The sequence below is a fragment of the Peromyscus californicus genome, unplaced genomic scaffold, assembly GCF_007827085.1.
Source record: "Peromyscus californicus insignis strain IS unplaced genomic scaffold, ASM782708v3 Scaffold_15__1_contigs__length_86483966, whole genome shotgun sequence".
NCBI classification, from domain to species: Eukaryota; Metazoa; Chordata; class Mammalia; order Rodentia; family Cricetidae; genus Peromyscus; species Peromyscus californicus.
Genome location: NW_026294447.1, coordinates 70,508,747 through 70,525,162, shown reverse-complemented (window position 1 = coordinate 70,525,162; position 16,416 = coordinate 70,508,747). Strand labels below are relative to the sequence as shown.

Genomic DNA, 16,416 nt, shown 5'->3' with positions numbered 1-16,416 from the left:
GCTGGGCTTGATGGTATGTGTTGAGGACAGAAGGGAGGGAGAATGGAGGACACTGTCAGGAGAAAGGCGGAAGGCTGGCGGATTGAACGCAGGCAGCAGACATTACGAAGAGCAGAAGGTGGGAAAGAATAACACAGAGTACATGCCAGGGGCTGAGGAGTGATGCCAAGTTAGCGAGGACACTGGGCCACGCTGTCCTGTCTGGTTATCGCAACAGTAAATGTCAGGAAGGCTTTTATCCCCATTTTCCAGAGCAGAAAAGCACAGCTCAGGGAGGTAAGAAGGCGGCGGGAACTGAGACAGGGTCAAAGGCAGACTTCTGCCACAAAGGCCAGACAGACAGACAGACAGACAACACAGAGAAAGGAGAGGAAAGCAAGAAGAGGAGGAAGAGGAGGCGAGAAGGGGAACACCTTCTCAGGTAGGTTTCAAGATGCCAGAGGCCAGGGCAGCATGGCCTCCTGGATGTCAAGAGGGAGCAGAAGAGAAGTCAGGCGGATCTATGCTTTCTGGGCAATTGGGACAGGGGTGGGGGGAGCTAGACTAGAGCTGTGAACAAGAGGAGCACCAGACGCTGGAGCCTGAAGAAAGCCGTGGGAGCCCAGGCTTTGTATGCTGAGAGGACCCGGCCACAGTCACACAGAAGCGCGGGCTGCCTCCACAATGGAGACCCTGTACAGCACACAGAAGCAGGGCTGCCTCTACGATGGAGACCCTGTACAGCACACAGAAGCAGGGCTGCCTCTATGATGGAGACCCTGTACAGTCACACAGAAGCGTGGGCTGTCTCTAGGATGGAGATCCTGCCCTGGAAGGAGACTCTCCTCTCACTGGGTTGAAGAGGAAACAGTGGATTGACAGTGCTTCCTGGAGGCAAGCTTCTAGAGAGAAATAACTGCCAGCCTCTGTCTCCAGTGGATCTCCCAATTTTGGCCAATAGCCTCCACGTCAAACTAAGTGTTTCCATACATTTCCATACCTTTCCTCAACCTTCCAGAATGACCCAGAAGGGCTAGTTCCCAGCTTCTGTGAAACCAAGTCTGGCATCAGTCCTGAAAAGAAAAACTAGCTTCAACCTCCTTGGGAGAAGGAGCAGACGTTCAAATGGCCACGAGGCCTGGGGTGACAATTCAGCAGCCACCTCACTGTGTGACTCACAGGGTGAGGGAGGCGGGTGTCCCTTCCGAATGTCCCCAGGGTACCAGTCTTCCCTGATCATAGCATTTAACATGTGTTGTAGCCACTAGCCTACTTATCTGTCTCCCTCCCAGAGCATAAGCTCTGTGAGGACAGGGACCCCATCTGTCCTCCCCAGTACCTGTAGCAGTCTGGATATTCAGACCAAATGGAAACAAATAATAATAGCAAATCTCGAAACAGACTTGCTGCAGACGAGGCCCTATTGTAGAGGCTTTACATAGCAATGTCTTTAATCCTCATAACAGCCCTTGGGGGTGCTTAGTAGTCTCGCCCCCATTTCACAGATGAGCGAATAAAAGCAGACAGAAGCTAGAAGTATGCTTAAGGTCCAGCCAGTGGAAGGATGGAGCTGACATTATGAATGCCGGAAGGCCGGCTACAGAGCTGAAATTCAGAGCCACCATCTACCACTTCAGATAAACAAAAGCATGAATCCACGGCAAACCTCAGGGACTGTGCACAGAGAACTCTGGGGTCTAATGGGAGGTAGAGGAAGATATCAGCCCAGCAGGAAGGAAGGCTACCACCATTTCCGGGGACCTTCCCCACAAAAACGTCAGGATGGTCAGGAGGTCAGAAGAGCTCATCAGATGATTGACAAGTGCACAGTATACTGAATCACCACTCAGAGTCATCAGAGGGAAACGTGGAGAGCCACACCAGGTCCAGAATGTAGCAACAGCTCAGAGGAGGAGAGGATTTGTGATCTAGAGATCTGGAAAGAGAAGGAAGCTGCAGGTGGCTGGAGAGATGGCTCAGAGGTTAAGAGCGTTTGTGCTCCTGCAGAAGACCCAGGTTTGATTTCCAACACCAACAAGGAGGCTTACAACCATCTGTAACTCCAGCCCTGGGGATCCAACACCCTCTTCTGGCCTCCCCTGGTACTGCATGCACGTGGTACACAGACTTAGAAGCAGATAAAACACACATACGCATACAAATAAATGAACAGAGAAGGTGGCCACAATGTGACTCCAGTAGACATGCCAAGGACATGGGGAACTTCAGTGTCCTTACAGTTGGTATTCTGACACCTGACAAAACCAAAATATCTCTGAAGGGCCCAGTCAGGATCAACCTGAACTCTGAACATCTGAACTAGGTAAGACAGATGTGGGTAACTTTTCTACTACAGAAAAAGGACTGTGTGGCTCTGGGCATTTCTGGTCACTGCCTTTGCCAATCCCTGATGCTTCCTGTTGCTAACAGGTGGGGCAAAAGAACAGAGCACCCATGACTGCAGTCTGTCTTGCCCTGCTAATTCCATACCTCAGCTTCTGGGACTCCCAAGGAGTCTTAAAAATAAACAAACAAACAAAAAACTAATTGCAGAGACAATTTTGGCTCTGATTCCCCAAGCAGAGCTGGGAGGAGGCAGTGAAGACATGTCTGGCCACAGGGCTATTTACACTATGCCCATGTCAGCCCGTGATGACAGGTACGCATAGTGGGGAAATATGGAAGGTGCCTGATGCATCACTTCCCCAGAGAATAGACTCCTGTTTGGCCCGGGAGGCCAAGCTTGGGCTTCTGAACTGGCAGGAGGCTTGCCCCAGCTTTGCGCACCTCAGGCAGGGGGGTGTGCTGGAGTGAAACTTCACTCCTCTGGTAGAAGTGGTGTGGGAGCCCACGGCAGCCAGATGCACAACTCATTCCTGGCTTCACCCCAGTTTGGAGACTATTTCTTACTCTCTTTAGCCTGTAGTTCAGCTATAGAAGTGGGGACGGAAATTTAGTTTGCAGGGATGCTGTGAAGATTCACTTGGCTGAAACAGTGAATGTTGGCTGGAACTTCAAAACTGGCTCAGTCCCAGGAGATAGTTCCCCTTTCCCTCCCCTGCCCCTTCCTTCCCCTGGGCTACCCTGCTTCCTCCCTCCCTCCCTCCCTCCCTCCTTCCCTCCCTCCCTCCCTTCCTTCCTTCCTTTCCTCCTTCCTTCCTTTCCTCCTTCCTTCCTTCCCTCCTTCTTTCCTTCCTTCCTTCCTTCCTTCCTTCCTTCCTTCCTTTCCTCCTTCCTTCCATCCTTTCCTCCTTCCCTCTTTCCCTCTCCCATCCATCCTTCCTTCTCTTCTTCTTTCCCTTCCCCTTAAGGTGCTTTCCATCATGGTGTTTTACCACAGCGACAGAAAAGTAACTGATATGGAAGACGACAAGTCTTCCTCATGGAACTGTGGCAAACTTTAAATGAGCACATGAGTCTATGAGCACAACAGCCACTACATCTTAGCAATGATCATACTGTCCACGAAGTGCCATGGCTCCCCTCAACGAGAATGGACATCTCCCTCAAAGATGGCCCCCATCTGTTTCCTCAGAGAGGCAAGAGGGCCAATGTCACTGCAAATAGCGAGGTGGAGAGGGCTCTGGGCCGACCCTGGCTCACACGGAGTCTACCCAGTCACCCATGCTCCAGTCCTTCCTGGAGTAGGTCAGAGACGCCACATATCACAGTCCTGTCCCCTCAAAGCGTGGAGGGAGCTCACTAAGCCTGGGACACAATCCCCAGGAGGCTTCAAGTCCTTTGGAAGAAGCTCTCAGAACGCCACCCAGCCACAGATTATACTTTCTCAGCTTGACTGGAATTCAGTAAATCCCATTTCCCTAGGACAGGAGACTGGTGTCTCAACTCGGGTTCTGGAGAAGAGAAAAACGCTACCCCAGTACAGTTGTTCCCCAAGCTGAGGTCCTCTGGCTTTTAAATGCCCAAGTCAGAGCTCCAGAAATCCACCTACAGACAGTGAATTTCAGAGCACCAGAAGTAGGAGTCAGAAAAAGACAGACCTAGGCCCCAGGTCCTTCTGAATATTGGATATGGTATTCCGTGACACCTGGAAGCATCATCAGGATTCACTGCAATACGAAGGCCTTCTAGATCTCTAAAGAAACAGTTGCCAGGGGTGATGGTGACAATACTCTCATTGCTGCTGGGACTTGCCCTAAGGCTCTCTGCCCCAAATCTCCACAAACCCTCACAGACCCAACTTTCCCCAGGCCTGACATCACAGACTACTCCCATAACACTTCTTATGGGACAGAGCTTTCATCCTATGAACTATCAATAAATCTTAACCACGCACATAGGCCCTCATTCTCTCAAGTCAAGCTGCTTCTCCACCTCCAAAACACTTGTTCTTGACAGGTATACCTCTTGCAGGAAGGATCTTGGTACCTCCAGACACAGGGCGTTTTATTGCTGGGCATTTGCAGTCTCTGGTAAGTTGCACCCTTTTCTCAGTTTCAAGTTGAGCTCTGCTTTCCAGAAACATCTACCCTCTTACTTTTTTTCTCCTTAGGATCCCTCGGAAACAGCCTCCCTCCTTCTATATAGGGCAATTATTTGAGCATACCTCCATTAACACTTAGGCCTGGGTTACACGCTGCCAACCTGCCTGCCTGCCAGTTTGGATGGACATGATCCTTCATGTACAAGTCACTCATGAAATACGAGGCTGGCGTGCAGACTCCCAGGATGCCTCCCAGTCTAGTGCCCTAGGCTGTGTCTCTCGCAAGCAGGTCCAGATCTGGGCCATCTGAGGTTCAGACACACTGTGCTTTGAGTGCTAGCTTTATTTGTCCTCACCCTGCAGTCTTCGAGGAGTTCTTCAGCCTCCTTGGGGCTGCGTTTCCCCATCTGTTAAATGGGCTTCAAGATCCCCAGTTTGTGCTGATGCAAATTAAATGAGGCAATGTAGGTACAGCGACAGTTCAGCAAGTGGCAGGCATTCACGTGATGCTGTCTTTCTGGAAGGACAGAGGGACAGAGTCTGCAGCCCCTGGAGAACCAGGGAGGGGGCCTGGGTCCTGAGGTAAACTCATGCCAGGCCAGGCAGATGGAAAGACATTCTCGTGGCAAACAGCTGGAGCCCACCACGGCCGGTCTGGAGCCAAGTGCCAGCCCCACCCGTTCCAGCAAAGGGGCCTTGGGGTTGACACAGCCAGTGCCAAGCCTGATGAGGCAGCTGCCAACTTTCCAGTTAACCCAGATGTCTGTCTTAGATGGAAACTCAAAAATATGGCCTCAATCAAAGCGACTCTCGAAAGCGGTGTGTTCCCAGACGCTGGCAGGACACTGAAGAGACTCTGGGCTGGGACTTTTTACTGACTCCCAAGGGGTCAGGAAGGCAGGGATCAGGCTAAATCCCAGAGGTCACTGGGGGACATGCTGTATCACTCACTCAGAGGGAGGAGAGAGGAGGGTTCGCAGTAGGTCTAGACCGAATCTTAGAGCCATCTCCTTGAGGAACGGGAAGAAAAGGGAATCGTCTGTGTGGTTGGGACTGAGAATTCAAGGCAGTCCTTTGGTATGTTAGAAAGAGCAACTTTCTACAGTGACTGTCTTCAACAGTCAGGCACGGAGCCTCGAAAGACCGATGTGACCTGGGGGGGAAGCCATGGAGTCCCGTGGGTCCCCGGCTGTCCATCCTCTCGCTGACATCGTGACTTGATGCCGCCGCCGGGGAAGACAAAGCTTTCCCTAGGGGACACAGTCCCATTTTATCAGAGGAGAGAGAAAAGGAAAGGCACCGAGGATGAGAATGCTCTAGAATCCAGAAGTTCTGCTTTTCCTGCCAAGCATCCCCCCAAACTCACTCAGCCGCGTCTTTTGTCCTCGACGACGATGCTTGCACAGTAGCTTGTTTGTCAAGCCACTTAAAGAAACACCCCTGCGAGCCCTGGGGTAAGGTGTGGCCCTAGATGTCTTGGCCAATCGTCAACACAAACAAGGTTCCTGAATGCCTTGCTTGCCCCTTCCTCCGTAAGGTGCTCGGCTGTACTGTCGTGTGTTTGAAATGTTTATGTTGCCCTGGTCTTTGTTATTTCTTGCTCAGTATGCCGGAATGCTTGCCATTCCAGGGTCTGTACCCTGCTGCCCAGCTCGCTGAGCTGTGCCAAGCACTTGGTGGGGGGGGGAGGGAGAAGGTTGGGGCACCACCTGAGAGATGTCGAGAAAGAGCTGAGTTTTGAGTGTGCCTATGGAGGTTCAGTCTGTGTTTTGCACTGTCACATACATGTAGTACAACCGATCCAAAGATCTTCTCCCATGCCCACTGTGGCTGAGGTCCAGGTCCTGAATGGTCAAAGATGGCCAGCTCTACCAGGATCCAGGTCCTTGGTCAACCATTGAGTTAATCTTACAAGACTGGCACACAGCCCAGACCCTGAGTGGGGTAGGTAGGCAGGCAAACAGTCCCCAAAGTGCAAATGTTGGTCTTCTCACTCATTCCCACCTTCCAAGTAAGGATGTCCTTTAGAACTGGTGTTACAGTCACTGTGCACACCGGCCCCTGCTAAGAGGAGCAAGCCAAGGATCTCTCACTGACCACAGCAATCCCTACAGCCTGCATCTCTGCACCCTGAACAAGCAGGGTCCTATGCTCCTGCTTAAATCCCATAACCAGTAGATGTCTGGGACCCAGAGGCTCAACAGTAGATGCTTGCTGCCAAGCCCAATGACCTGTGTGCAGGAGCCAGCCTATACAATGCACTTAGAATCCCTGCATGCCTCACTCCGGGAACCATGTTCCCTTCTTGGTCTCACCTACAAATACAATTCCCTAGGACCGCTAAATTCTTCCCCACCCCTTTGACTGTCCGCCCTAGTCATCATCCTGTGTGTCACCTCCTCTAAGAAGCTGTCCCTGATTCACAGTTTCAGCCGGTGCTCCTGACCCCTCAATGTAGAGACAGGCAAGTTGTATACAGTGGAAAAGCACCGAATCTAATGGTGTCACCCACACTGTAGATCTGCATATTCATGAAGATGGCTCTGGTCATAGGGAAGGACCCTCTTTCCTAATGTGAACAAAAGTGCCCCAGGACTCACCAGTAGCCCAGTGGCACTGTCTGTCCCCACAGCACACAGCACTGGTCCAGATGCTACACTAGGCTACTTCTAAAGCCAACCGACAGCCCATGGGGCTACCAGCTTGGAGACGGGAGGCATTGCTTCTACCCCATTCGCCATGGTCCACTCAGAGCGTTCACACCAAATGTGTCTTCATTAGTGATAATACTCGTGGACTACACCAAAGAAGTCCCAAGAATTGGCTTGAGGAGGGAACACAAGAAAAGTGGCATATGCACACAAAATGTCCCTAGCTTTTTGCAAAGTCCCCGAGTAGACTGATATGTTTTTCCCAAGGTCAGTGTGTCCCTTCTCCCTTTCCTGAGGAGACATCATCATCATCACCACCATCATCTTCAATACACAGCCTCCCCTCAGTATCCATGAGAGATTGACTCCAGAACCCCCACAGCTAACAAAACCTGTGGCTACTCCAGTCTCTAACACAAAATGGCATAGTATATAACCTATGTACATCCTCTCATACAACTTTGAGTCACTTCTAAATTGATTATAATATTTTAAGCATATGTAAATTATGTGCAAATTAGCACTATATAGTTTTTAGGGATTCTGACAAGAAAAAGGTCTGTGTGTAGAGCCCTAACTGTACAGTAAACCAGGTGTTAGGGGTTAGGTGAACAAGGCTCATGTGACTGCTGTCGACACAGGATCCCAGACTGGGGAAGCAGGAGGGAGCCATAGGAGCGCACGATCACCTAGCAACTACTTCATTTTGTGTGGTTTCAGCATCAAGTTCTGTGAAAAGCAAATTCAAGTTTTACTTTTTGGAACTTGAATTGTCCTTCAAATTTTTTTTTTAAATTAACTACATTTTTATTTATTTTTGTGTGTGGGCACGTGTATGTGTGTGAGTGTGCGAGTATCACACAGGGCACGTGGCGGTCAGGGGACAATGCATGAAGTCAGCTCTTCCACCACGTGGGTCCCACATGGACTCAGGTTGTAAGGTTTAGGGGCAGGTGCAAAGCCATCTCACTGGCCCTGCCTGCCTTGCAAATATTTTTGACCTGAGATTGGTTGACTCTGCAGTTACAGAATTGGAGATACGGAGGGTCATCCCTAACAGGTGCCATGTGGTCCCTCTCACGTACTAACCATAGCCACCCCCTCGGGCTGACACTATTCCCCTCCGGTGCCAAACTTCACAAGAGCGGGGGCCAAGGCAGCGAGTGGTAAGGAGGTACAGCAGAGACGACTGTCTCCTGACACGTGTTGGATGGGAAAGCCTCTGAGCCGAGTACAACCCTTTGCTGTTTCACAGAAACACACCGCACTGTGGAACCATCTGCACTTACTTTTAGTGTGGAAAATGTAGTCACGGCTTGTACTGTTGAGTCTGGTGCTGGGAACAACCCCGCTCCTCCCACCTTTGGGCTGTGCTCCAGGCCCCCCACAGAACCAGCTCACAGGGCTGACTGCTGACAGGCAAGAAGAATACGTGCCAGGTCCAGGCCCAGGAATGAGGCCTGGGGGCGGGCGGGGGGGGGAGGGGATGACAACAGGGAGACAGACTGAGTAGGCAGAAGCCATACTCAGGCACAGGCACCTGGTCACCCCTCCCAGACATCGGAATAAGACCTCTGGGAGCAGTGTAAGTGGGTTTTTGCTCACTGAATCCTCAGGACCTGGCATGTAAGAGGCATCCAGCCAATATCTGCTGAGTGAACAAATGAATGAACGAATGTGTGTTGAGATTTACCCAGTCATCCAAAAGGCGGCAAGGAACCGGGGCTCTCACACCCCGAGGTTGAGGGCATTTTCAGACAGGCACTCACCTTTGGTCCAGGAGGGGAGAAGGAGGCCCAAGGCTCTCAGAGAAAGGAGGGAGACATTCTAGGGTCCTGGGGCCTAGGCACAGGTGTATGTGAGAAGATGGAAGGGGTCCATCACTGGCTGGCACCCCTATAATCTACTGCAAAAGTGGGATCCCCACACAGACTATATGGTTGAGCGGAGACCTAGGTGCTGGGCGGAGGGGCTGAGCTGGCTCCTTGCGACACATCTGGAAATATTGCCGGGCCTTGGGAACCCTTGGTGGTGAGGGATAGGGATGGAGCGCTTCCCCCGTACTCCCATAGCCCTCCATCTTGACACCGGTACTCACCTGGTCTGGGTGGGCATGGAGCACATGAGGCCACCCCCCAGAAGGTCCCCACACTGCCACAGCAGTCCTCCTGAGAAGTCAGATCCACCAGGGGGTTCGCACACTGCGGGGGGCGGGGGGGGGGGGGGAGAAAGACCATAGACATCTGTGACACCTGCCGTCCATGCACCAAGGGTCCTAGGCTCAACTCCCAGAAAGCCAGTATTTTTCTGAGTCCAGACTCTAGGTTGTCTTAGACAGCAGGTACTAGTGAGGGCTCTTCTACAGGGGGACTTCCGTGGTCCCCTTCCGTGTGCCTGGCACTGACAGGCACTATACGCAGCTCAGGGAGAAGACCCGGCCTCTCCACATTCAGCATCCCTCCCCTTTTTAGACAGAGTCTCTGTAGCTCAGGCTGGCCTTGAATTCACTGTGTAGCCAAGGATTACTTTAAGTTTTTGATCCTTCTGCCTCTAACTCCTCAGTGCTGGGATTACAGGAGTGTGCCACGATGCCTGGTTTATGTGGTGCTAGGTATCAAACCGGGGGCCTTCTGCATATGAAGCAAGCATCCTACCAACTGAACTGCATCTCCAACCCACTCAGGGACCTTTGTGCTGTGGATTTGCCCATGTGGGAGATGGAACAAGGAAGAGAGAGAGAGAACTACAGACTAGGGATGCCATAGCCGTCCTAGACACCTGAAGAGCTGAGACAGGAGCTTTGTTCTCTTACCTGTCCATTCACTGTGCTCAGGTAACACCGGCCCAGAAGTCCCTGCCGCCTGGACAGCACTGGGGGTGGTGGCCGAGGGGCCTCTCCAGCCTGAGCAGGTATGCTGTTACCGGCCCAGTGGCTGTGGCTTGGGCTGCCAGGGGGCCGATGAGAAGCTCTGGTCTCCACACTGTTCTCATCCAGCACGGGATCCACCTCACCCCGGACCCGGGCCACCTGGTGGATCTGCACAGAGGCCTCAGGCGGGTGGTGAATATGCACCTTCACCAACGAGGGGTTCACAGAGGCTAGGCGGAAGGGCTGGGGTCAGAGCCAAGAAGGGCTTCTGCCCTATGAAGAGTGCCCACCACCCTAGGTCAGGCGGGCTCCAGACTGTGTGTCTCTCCAAATGCCTCCTTCCATTTCTTTGCCTGTTATGTGGGACCAGAACAATGCCCCCCCCCACCCCGAACCCCCAGACAGGAAGAAGTGGTAACTTTTCCATGGCACGCTCTGCATTGAAAGCTGCAAAGTTCTTTCTGATTCTACCTCCTCTGTGACGGTGTGAAGCCCTGAGTACCATTGAACCACATGCAAGCCACAGTCAAGGGACACCCGAGGGTCATCCCACCACCCAGCCATCCCAACTCCTATAGAATTCTGTATATTTATACCTCTAATTTGTCACCTATTAACAGAAGGCGGGGAAATGAAATGCACGCTGAATTCTCCCCCCACCCATTCCCTCCCTATTGCCCAGGCTGGGGGGTGGGGTGCTGGGGGCTCCATAAGCTGCATTGTCTTCCCCAGCACAGGTGAAGGGCACACACACACACACACACACACACACACACACACACACACACACACGGAGGAACTCCGATGGGAGGCAGAAGCATAGGGAATGGCATGGAGACCTGTCCCGGCCTGGCACAGCAATGGCACACCCTACCCGGTGAACCTTGCAGGCTGGCTGCCCCACATCGCTGGCACTCACCGAGCTGGTTGGAGAGAGGCAGCATGAAGGTGGATTGCTTCAAGGGCCCTTCCAGCAGGGCTCTGTGGTGGGGACCTCTCCCTGGAGGCTCCCTGTCTGGCTGTGGGACAGGCAGATGGCAGAACTTCCCTGTGGAGTTGGCTGGACACCAGCACTCATCCCGGCCAATGCAGCGCCCTCCATTCAGGCAGGGGATCTGGCAGAAATCTACAACAACACTCCGAGTGATTGGCCGCTGACCTCCAGTTGGTGACAAGCAAGCAGCGAGGTGAGACACCAAATTTGGGGGGAGGGGCTTGGAGGATGTGGAGCCCCTTGAAATGCAAGGCCTTCCCTCGAAGCCCTTGGAGTGAAGACAAGCACATAACTTGCTTTTCAGAGAAGCCTCCTCATGTCTCTCCTGCCCACCACGATAACCTAGAGCACAGGCAGGGGCGTGCTTCTTCTCTGTCAAGGACTCAGAGAGGTTGTGTGACTTGCCTGGAGTCACACAGCCCGGCTGGGACAGAGCCGGGATCAGATTCACTCCCGGCTGTGATACATAACTACTGACAGAACTAGAGGACAGGAGACTGCATGCCAAGGCGTCCCTGAGAGGCAGCTCCCCCCCCCCCCCCACGCCAAGACCGTCTGTGGGAAGGGGACTCACAGATACGGAAGCCAGACTTGGGGTCATGCCCATGGCCACCCTGGCTGTACAGGGTGGTGGTGTCACCCTTCTCGCAGCTGTTGGCACAGCGACCACGGGCACAGGTCTGCTTGCAGATGGTAGGGGTGAAGACGACCTTGATCTTCTTGATTTTCTCCGTGAGGTTCAGCCCTGCAGAGAGAGGGCTTGGGTCCTGGATAGAGCCAAAGCATAACCTTGATCTCCAGAGCCTGGTGCAAAAGGCCCTTAGGACGAGAGGTACATCTCACAGCACCTGCTAAGACCTGGACACCAGGTCTGTGGTCAAGGTAGGGCAATGTTTTCAAGAAGTGCCCAGATAGGCCCCCTTAGGCTCATGCTTCGTGCACACTGATATGTGCTGCCGCGAGAGGAGCCATTCAAAACTGCACTGGCAATTCTCAACTATCTAACAGAATATTTCATTTTACCGTTGGACTGAGGCAGAGCCATATCCAGGGCGCCCTTCATCACACAGCCAAAGAGTGCAGACTTAGGCTTTGAGCACAAGGGCAGAGAGTAGAACACAGTTCCGGCTGGCAGAGGGGGTTGGTGGTTCCCAGGGGAAATAGAGGAAGATAAGGCCTGAGGAATGGCGAGAATCAGGTTTGTGGGGGGAGGGATCTGGTTACCAGCTTCATTTAGCAGGGTGTGGCGAAGTCAGGAAAACACCAAGGAGGAAGCGAGGGCGGCAGGCAATGGCGGTATGTGTGGTGACAGGTGTCCGGAAACGCTGGGGGTTTCCTAGAAGCAGCAGCTGGCTGCATGGGTCCAGGGTTGGAGTTTGCAGAAAGGGTAATGTGGAAGGGCATGAGTCAGGGAATTGAGGCCCCAGCTGGACATGGAGGAAGCAAAGGCAGACCAGAGATGACAGAGCAGGAGACGGCAGACTGCCGTCAAAGTCGCTAGGGTCCAGATGGATTAGTTTGACACTCTGGAACTTGGCACAAAGCGAGTGCACCAATACTGTTTGTTGGCTGGCTGAAACAGTGAAGGACAAGGTGACAGCTCTGTCCTCTGAGGGTGGGGGCGGAAGCAGAGGTAGGGCAAGGATGGGTCGGATTTAGATCCTCTCTGCTCTCCTAGGTTCAGATGCAACCTTACCCCAAGGGGGTGAGAGGTGGTTCACATGTGATGCTGGCTGGGTGCCATCTCTCAGCTCAAGTCCTGGTCCCGAAGGCAAGGCGTTGGAAGTCAGCTGGCCATTGGCACCAGCGGCCGGGTAACGCCGAACGGTCCTGGACAGCCCTGTGTGCTGCTGTAAGGGGCGGGTCTGGCTGAGGCCATTCAGGGTCCTGTGGAGATGACCATGGCCTGGGGGTTTGCATCCCAAGAACGGCATCTCTCGGCCCTCCATCAGCTAGCTGCCCTCAACCCAGCACTTGCCCTAGAAGAATGCGCTCCATTAAGGTGCCGTCTCCCCACCCAGACATGGCTGACTCTAGATGTTATGTGCCCAGATAAAAGGACCAAGGGTGGCCCGTCTTCTAAGGGGGAGGGCCTACCCCTATTGGAATATTTACGAAACCCAGCCTCTCTGGGCCTCAGGACCTCTGACTACAACATGAAGCATCAGACTTTCCTGTGTAGTTCTGGCATTCTGGGAGTCTTGGAGAGCCCACTCATGGGCCAGCCCAGCACTGAAACCATGGTCTGTGCCCAAACCCTGCTATTCCCAGGAATGTGTGCATGCTAGGCAAGCACTCTATCACCGCTACATCCCCAACTCCATTTAAATTTTTTTTTATTTTGAAGCTTGGTCCAGGCTGGCCTCAAATTCATTGTCCTCCTGCCTCAGCTTTCCCAGTGCCGGGATTACAGGTTTGCCTCACCACACCTGGCCCGGCCACTTCTCCATATAAGCCTCTATGTAAATCATGTGAAATGGGCGAACAACAAATAAATATGTACAGATCATTCAGGGGCAGAGTCTAAGATCTATCTCCCAGTTAATTAATATAAAAATAATGCAACGGCCATGTTCAAAGAGAAAAAAAGAGTCCATCATCTCCCATCCCAACACAGCAGATACTTTCACCTATTTTTCGACCTTTGCTCACATATATGATTTTATAAGAGTATCATCAGCTGTAGATACAATTTAAAAATTTTTTACTTAACATCATGCTCTACTCCATGCAATTACACACTTCCCCCCAGATTTATCATTTCCCATGCCCTATGGCTGTTGATCTGAATCACAACTCAGAGACATACTCCTGTTGCATTTTTAGATGGTTGTTTTTCACTGTGGAGAGTCCCACACGTGTGATATATTTTCTCCTGTTAAAATATTCCTTTAGGGTTGACGAGATGGCTCAGTGGGCAAAGGCACTTGCCACCAAGCCTGACCACCTAAGTTCGATCCCTGGGCCACACGCGGTGGGGAACAGGCTGCTGCAAGTTGTCCTTTGAGCTGCACGTGCACACCATGCGCCCCCACAAACAAACAAATAAAATAAACGTAAATTTTACAAAAAATATTCCTTTGGGGGGGTTAATTGCTCCATTTAATTGTTTCTTTCTATATGTTTGATTTTTGTGTGTGTGTGTGTGTGTTTATGTGTGTGCATAGTTGTGTGAAGGTGCGTATGCACACGTGTGCAAATGTGTGTGGAGGTCAGAGTTTGACACTGGGCGTCTTCCTCAATTACTTTCCAACTTATTTTTGGAGATAAGTTCTCTCACTGAACCTAGAGCTCGCCAGTTGGGCTAGCATGGGTGGTCAGGAAGCCAATGAACCACACAGAGCAAACTCACGTGTGCAGATGGTGATGATGATGATGATGATGGTGATGATGATGATGGTGATGGTGATGATGATGATGATGGTGGTGATGGTGGTGGTGATTGAGACAGGGATCTCCTGTCTCCACTTCCCCAGGGCTGGAACTACAGGTGTGTGAGCCCATACCTGGCTTTTGTTTTCCCCCCACGATTGAACTCAGCTTCTCTCGATTGTGTAGTAAGCCCTTCAGCAACTGAACCATTTCCCCAGCACTCAGTTTTTAATAACTACTTTTATTTAGCCATTGTACTTTATGTGTTTGGAAAGCTTTTAATAATAAGCATTTTGAAGACAGTTATGACATTAGGATGAACTCAATTCCTCAGGCTACCAAGACGGTATCCAAGATTGCAAACATCCTCAGCTGTAATATATTTTGGTGTATTGTTTTCTGAAGGGGTCACATCAAAACATGCAAGTGTCACAGTCCATACATGTATCAAACATTACATGGAACCCCATTCAGAGATATAATTTTTATAGGTTTTTTTTGTATCAGTTAAAATTTAAAAGCAGGTTTAAAACTGAATAAAGTGCATAAATGTACCACACAGAGCACACACTCACTAGAGTAGCCTATAATAGTAATAATTGTTGTTGCCATCATCATTATTGAGAGTCTGCTATGTAGCTCAGGCTAGCCTCATAATTGTATTTTTCCTTTTCAGAGCTGGGATTACAGGCATGTGCGGTCTGCTACTTCCCGCCTTATTTTTAAGTTTTGTAACACATTAATTGAATAAGCATAATAATGACATGTCAGTGTTGCTTTTCTCTCCTTTTTAAATTTTTAATTTAAGAAATTATTTTTGTGCAGGCCGTGGTGGCACATGCATTTAATCCCAGCACTCGGGAGGCAGAGGCAGGCGGATCTCTGTGAGTTCAAGGCCAGCCTGGTCTACAAAACTATTTCTAGGATGGCCAGGGCTACACAGAGAAACCCTGTCTTGAAAAACAAAAGACAAAAAAACAATCAGAGCAAAAAAAATTTATTTTTGTGTGTATATGTGTGTGGCTATGTGTGGGTATATCCATGTGAGTACAGGTGCCTGCTGAGGCCAGAGGCATCATATCCCCTGGAGCTAAAGTTATAGGGGATTGTGAGATGCCTGTGGGTGCTGGGAACTGATCTTGGGTTCTCTGTAAGAACAGCATGTGCTTTTAACAGCTGAGCCATTTCTCCAACCCTCCCTTCATAGATACTTCTGAGGTTGAAATTTTGTTTGTGCATATATTTATTGCTTGTTCTTTGACAACCCTTTGAATTGTTTATCTCATAAACTTGAACAGATCTTCCACATGTTTGTTATTGGACGGCCTCTACTGTAAATACTCTAGCATTCTGACAGTGGTATGAGAGCCACTGTATACAGAACAACATCTGGACCATGGTGGGTGTGAGGACATGTGAACATGGAAGCTGAGAGGGGCCAAAGACTCACCCAACATTATAAAACAGCTAAACCAACACACTGGGATTCCAGATAGACCACCCTGACTCCAGAGCCCGTGTTCTGTGTCAGCCCAGACCCCAGTTGAAGTCAGCCTGGACTGAGGGGTGATCTGCACTTGTCAGGTCCTATCCCATTTCTCCCCATTGGATCCCATGCCCTAATAGGATATGGTCTGGGACCCTTGCTCCCTCTTACTCCAGAGCGGTCGGTTCCATGTGCTCAAGCCATGAGCACTCTGCTGATAGAAGCTAGACTTGGACACTATCAGATCCTGGTTACCTCATCTATCCCAGGCCCTGCCCCAGGCCCTATGGCAAAGACCTTGGCTCCTGGGAACCTCAATGCTGCTCTTTTTAGAACCTTCAGCAGCAAATTCTCTTCCTGCTTCCAGAGTTTGGGGGTTGGAGTAGGAGAGGTCCTGTTAGCCATGAGGAAGTTCTAAGAGTGATAATGGTCTGGAATTGAGACCCAAACCTCAGGCCCACTCCTCTCAGGAGAAGGTCAGCACAATCTGATACATCAAAAGCAAAATCCTTCCAGTGCTTCTGAGAGAGACTGCCCAAGAGAGCTGTGTGCAAGCTGGTGCATCACTAGACGCTTCAAAGATCTTCAGGGCCAGTTGAATTACTTCTCAGAGCAGAACAC

At 51.1% G+C, this 16,416-nt stretch overlaps 1 protein-coding gene across 1 annotated transcript in view; it reads right to left on the bottom strand.

The window, feature by feature from the left end:
* Positions 1-16,416, bottom strand: part of Ltbp2 (latent transforming growth factor beta binding protein 2) — an 88,916-nt gene that overhangs the window by 36,397 nt on the left and 36,103 nt on the right. The window contains exons 4-8 of the mRNA XM_052739290.1: positions 12,634-12,824; positions 11,512-11,682; positions 10,863-11,069; positions 9,887-10,173; positions 9,173-9,275 (exon numbers count right to left, since the gene is read on the bottom strand). Coding sequence (XP_052595250.1) covers positions 9,173-9,275; positions 9,887-10,173; positions 10,863-11,069; positions 11,512-11,682; positions 12,634-12,824 — 959 coding nt within the window. The remainder of the gene's footprint in view (positions 1-9,172; positions 9,276-9,886; positions 10,174-10,862; positions 11,070-11,511; positions 11,683-12,633; positions 12,825-16,416) is intronic.